We start from the raw sequence: 5,000 nt of genomic DNA on the forward strand, positions 1-5,000 counted from the left end.
ATTTTTTTTTTTTTAGTCGTGTACTGCAGGTCTAGTGCAATCTTGTTCTCTATACTGAACTTACAGTCATAGGTCATCATGCCAAGTAATAACCTGAGATGATGAGTGAGTTTTGTACACAGTCAATGTGCTCCGAACAGAATGAGGACGGTCACATTTCTTAGGGAAAATTGGTGGGTCAGTGGAACTAAGTTCCTGGTAGCAGCAGCTGTCACTGACACGCTGGTTGTGTCCTGGGACCATGTCAGATTGGGGATGAGTTCCATATACAACAGCCTCTAGGTTGGAGCTCTCCTTCTGCTGCAGCAGCATAAGCCTATGAAATCTGGCTTTGTTATCAGTTAACTGGCTTTGGTCTGCAATCTTAAAGCTGCTGTGCCACAGAGAATTTACCATACAGCGTTTCCAATGGAGCACTTTCCGTTTACAGTTGACATAGGCTACAGAAAGGGTAAGAGTAATGGTTTTTTTTTTTAATCAGGCTATTGTTTGGACCAGCCTGATCTCCAAAAATTCCGTGCTCCTGGACACGGAATTGTTTTCCGTGATGGGCACACGGAAGTGCTTTCTATATTCCCACAGCACTGTGTTAACGCTATCATTAGAAAATACATACCAAATGCCAATCCTAAACAAAATAATGCTATAACAATTTAAGTTGTGCCTGACCAAAACATTCCCTAACCTTAACCTGTCATTAAAGACATATTTTTGAGAAATACCTTTTCCAATTGGTTGATAGGCTATCAAATTCATATAATGAATGTAAGAATACTAGCTTTGCCCAGACCAAAACAATCCCTAACCCTAACGTGTCAGTAAGTATGTATGGTTTTTTTTTAGAAAAAATATTTGAAATTAGAAAAATCCTGAGAAAACACAAGACTGTGGAAACATAGAACTGTGGGAGTATAGAGAGAGCACTTCTGTGTGTCCATCACGGAAAATAATTTCGTGTCCAAAAGCACGGAATTTTGGCAAAATCCGTGCTCCAGGACACGGATTTCGTGTCCCTAACATCCGTGTCCAGGAGCACGGAATTTTTGGAGATCATGTTGTTTGGATAGACATCTTTCTTATAAGGCCCATGTTTATACATCTGCACTTATTGTCAGTAGAATTTTCTGTTTAGTTGACATACAGTAAGGGTCCAGTAGCCTAATGTATTTTTTTTAATCACGCTATTATTTGGACATACAGTACACCTGTAGGCCCATGTTTATACATATGCACACATGTCAGTAGAATTTGCGTGTACTTTCAATTCAATGAGCAGGAGTAAAGGGCAATGTTCTGCATTATGGCCTTAGGCATATTCCTATGGGGATATCCATGATAATGTCACAGTTGTTCGTGTGTCCCTGGTGTGCTGTTTGTTTCTGTGTATGCCATAGAGACGCAACTTTACACACAGGTCTGAAATCGCATCTATTGTCTTTTCTCGAACAACAAAATAATATTGATGTATTTTCTACAAAAGAAGGCGAGGCGTCTTTCCATACCGCCACCGCAATTGGGTGTCTCGTGGAATGGGGCGGAGTTTCCATTACTTGTGATTGGGCTTGTCCACTATCGGGGCGTGGCCTACCTCCGATGGGCATTCCTCAAAACTCCGTCTGCATGTTGAGAGAGTCAACAGAACCTGAGTGCTTCTTGCTTGTTCGTGTGTGACTGTGGAGCTTTCCTGAGTGATCAAAACAACTAGTGACTTTCTCGTTTATTTGCCATTAACTAAGTGTAGTTCTGAGAATTATCTGCGTTGACAATAGTTCCAGAGCTATTGATTAATTCTCTACTACCGGCTTTTTTGTGCGCATTTGAGTGCGTAAATTACCCAAAACAACCATGGATTTCCTTTGGTTCCTGAGCCTCTCATTGACTTTCTGGACATGGTGTGTCTCTGCGGAACGGCATAGTGTCTTCTGGAATAGCACGAACCCAAAGTAAGTAGCAAGTGTATGAATGTGTTCCTTTTGTGCATGTGTTCAAGTGATTGCTTGTGTACGTGTGTAGGCTATGCGGGCGCGCGCGCAATGTTTATCAGTGTAGGACTCTTATCACAGTGTTATCTGATACTTGTCTCAAGACAGCATTCTACAACATAACTCCTTCAAACCGTGCAAGGAATCATGTGGTTTCTCGCCATGCAATGGGTTAAATAAAGGCAGTCGGTGCAATGCACTACTACCCAAAACTAAAAACCCATTATGCCTTACTTGATCATGAAGGCATCGCCCTGCATTCTCGATGTTTGGCTAGTTGTTTGTTCAATGGTTGTATGCACTGGCGTAGCTTTTAACTTATCTCTTTGTTTCTTTTGTCCAACTTGTTAAAGTTGCTAACGAGATTTTAATTATTACTCTGTGCATAGTTTAGGTAAACAGACACTTGTGCTGGAGAGGCCAGAGCGCCCTCGAGCAGACAGATGGAGGGGTGGAAATTACTAAATATACTTACAGTCCAGTTGTGCACTCGCGCGTAGTAATAAATAGATGGGCGACAGCCAAGCCGACACAAGACTAGAATATTATGTTGCTCGTAGTCTCAAGAACTTTGCAGGACGAAATCTGTGTTTGCAATGCATGAGGATGGACTCTCGGGCAGAGAGCAAGAAAGAGAGAGAGAGAGAGGGTATTCCTGCGTAGGAAGTGAAGTTAAACGTCTGTGTGCCATGGTAACTATGGCCGTGCGTGGTCTGTGTGAAATGGTGAAATAGACAACTAGCACGGAATAATTTCACCGCGAGAATATAATGAGCTGCCAACTATATAACCATGTTATTAAGCCTCCTGTGCTGTGCTAGAGACTGAACCGGAGACATATTTCAGGATTGTGTGTGTGTTTTTAGGGTATTTTGGAAAAGGCAGCACTTATGGGATCGATGCGAGTGACAGGCGCGGTTTGGTTGCCCGGATTTATTGAGCTTTTAGAGGGCAATTAAAGAAAGAGCCTTCAAATTGCAAGTTTGGGAAACTTCGCATCTAACCTTTCCTGGAGTTGTTATTCTAGTCGGACTGCCGGCTTTGACAAGGTCATAAGGAAGCGCACATGTACATGTTAATTATATGTCCTTGTTCCTGGTACTTTTACGCGCGCCTACGTGACAATAACTCCAGGAGTAGCCTACAACCGTGACGTTGCTTGTTATCAACTTGTGGAATATTCGGTAGTAGGTGGCGCGGGGCACATACATCCGTGAGTCAGGAGTTACCGTAGCCTACGGTGACTCACCAGCGCTACCTTGAGCAACGCAGAGAGCAGATGCCCAGTGTTGGGCAATATCTTATTACCTGTTGATAAGATCGGAGGATGAGCGTACTATGAGTCAAGAAACTGATACAGGGCTGTGTGGATGAAGGTTATTTTTTTATTGGGCGTTAAGAGAAGAGATCATGATGGTGAAATAATAAGCTATGTAGGCAGAACAAGAAAAAGCAAAGTGCATTTAGTGATGTTGGGCTAAAAGAGGTTTGGTGTTGGTGGCACACTGAACTTAATATGTTTAAATCCGTCATGTCTCACATATGGACAGAAATCCATGCTTGCGTAACCATAATACCAAAAACTCATAATGTTAACAACAATAATCCCCAGATCCAGACAGCTATATTTAGTCTAGTTCCCAGAACCACATACCCACCGGACTTGAGTGGCAAAGAGAAAAGATGGCGTTAATAAAACATGCTTATGTAAGTTTGAAAGAAGACAATGGATGCCCAGACACACTTCTACAAACATACTTGAATCCAGAGTTCACAATTCCCAGAAGTCTTCCACTGATCCTGAGGTTTATTTCCCATCTGTAGGACCTTTCAGACAGGCCAACACACACACACACACACACACACACACACACACACACACACACACACACACACACACACACACACACACACACACACACACACACACACACACACACACACACACAGTTGCAGTGAGTTGACCTGTAAATCTGAAGATGTGTGTGTAGTTTTCCCCCCTCAGTTTCATTGTAAATCCTCTCATTTTATCCAGTATGATAATCCCTCTTTCTCAGAGGAGAGAAAAGAGCAAACAGCAGGCAGTTAACTCTTTCTCCGTCTTCCATACTTTTTGCATGCTGTGCTTCGTACTAGCATAGTCTCCATCTGGCACTTCTTTTTTTTCTTCTTCAAATCATTTACCTGCTCCCCTGGTCTATTTTTCTACCATTTCTGCCTCATCCAACCACTCATTGTAACATCAATCAAGGGGGAGGTCACCTCATAATCAATCCCAGATTGGATTAATAAGGCTTGATTAGCTGATGGCAGAGCTGTGATGAAGTACAACATGATTAGTGATTGGGGTTAATTGCTCCAGCCAACAGATGGCGAATAATGAGTCTCTCTCTCTCTCTCTCTCTCTCTCTCTCTCTCTCTCTCTCTCTCTCTCTCTCTCTCTCTCTCTCTCATTCACCTCTTGCGCACACAAAACACCTTCACCCACAAAGGTTGAAGGATGGGGTAATTTTTTCTAAGCATCTCGGATAGATAGCCAGCCACGTGTAGGCATACGTGTGTGTGCTTGCCAAGGTGCGTGTGTGTTATAATAAAAGGTTTAATCTTTAGCGTGTGGCCATACCAAAGTTCAGTGAAAGGTTTATTGTGATTGTGGTGAAGTTGGAAGGTGTGGCGATGATTTGTGAGGGTATGTTTTTTTGGTTCTCTGCCTGTTGTTCCCTGTTCTTTTCTATTTGTCTCCGAGAACTGTCTGCTCTTTGACATACAAGGACCCTGCCAGGCTTGTTTTTGACAGGCTGTTTTTATGCTTTCTGCGTGCCTCTGCTTGCTATGGGTGTGCTGTACTTGTTGTGTGCCCGTGAGTGTTTGTGTGTGTGTGTGTGTGTGAAGAAATAGTTATAGTAATCCCCGTAACCCTTTTTGAAACTTTTGTTTAATTGTTGCCAATTGCTGTTGCCAAAAACCACTTCCTTCCTCTCACAAGCTTATGTTCACACTTGCACAAACACACAAACA

The 5,000-nt window shown here is 42.7% G+C and overlaps 1 protein-coding gene across 1 annotated transcript in view; it reads left to right on the top strand.

Annotated features, from left to right (window-relative positions):
* Positions 1-1,649: 1,649 nt before the first annotated feature.
* Positions 1,650-5,000, top strand: part of efna1b (ephrin-A1b) — a 13,262-nt gene continuing 9,911 nt past the window's right edge. The window contains exon 1 of the mRNA XM_063199530.1: positions 1,650-1,943. Within this exon, the coding sequence (XP_063055600.1) occupies positions 1,846-1,943 (98 nt within the window). The 5' untranslated portion in view covers positions 1,650-1,845. The remainder of the gene's footprint in view (positions 1,944-5,000) is intronic.

The sequence above is a fragment of the Engraulis encrasicolus genome, chromosome 5 (assembly GCF_034702125.1).
Source record: "Engraulis encrasicolus isolate BLACKSEA-1 chromosome 5, IST_EnEncr_1.0, whole genome shotgun sequence".
Lineage (NCBI taxonomy): Eukaryota > Metazoa > Chordata > Actinopteri > Clupeiformes > Engraulidae > Engraulis > Engraulis encrasicolus.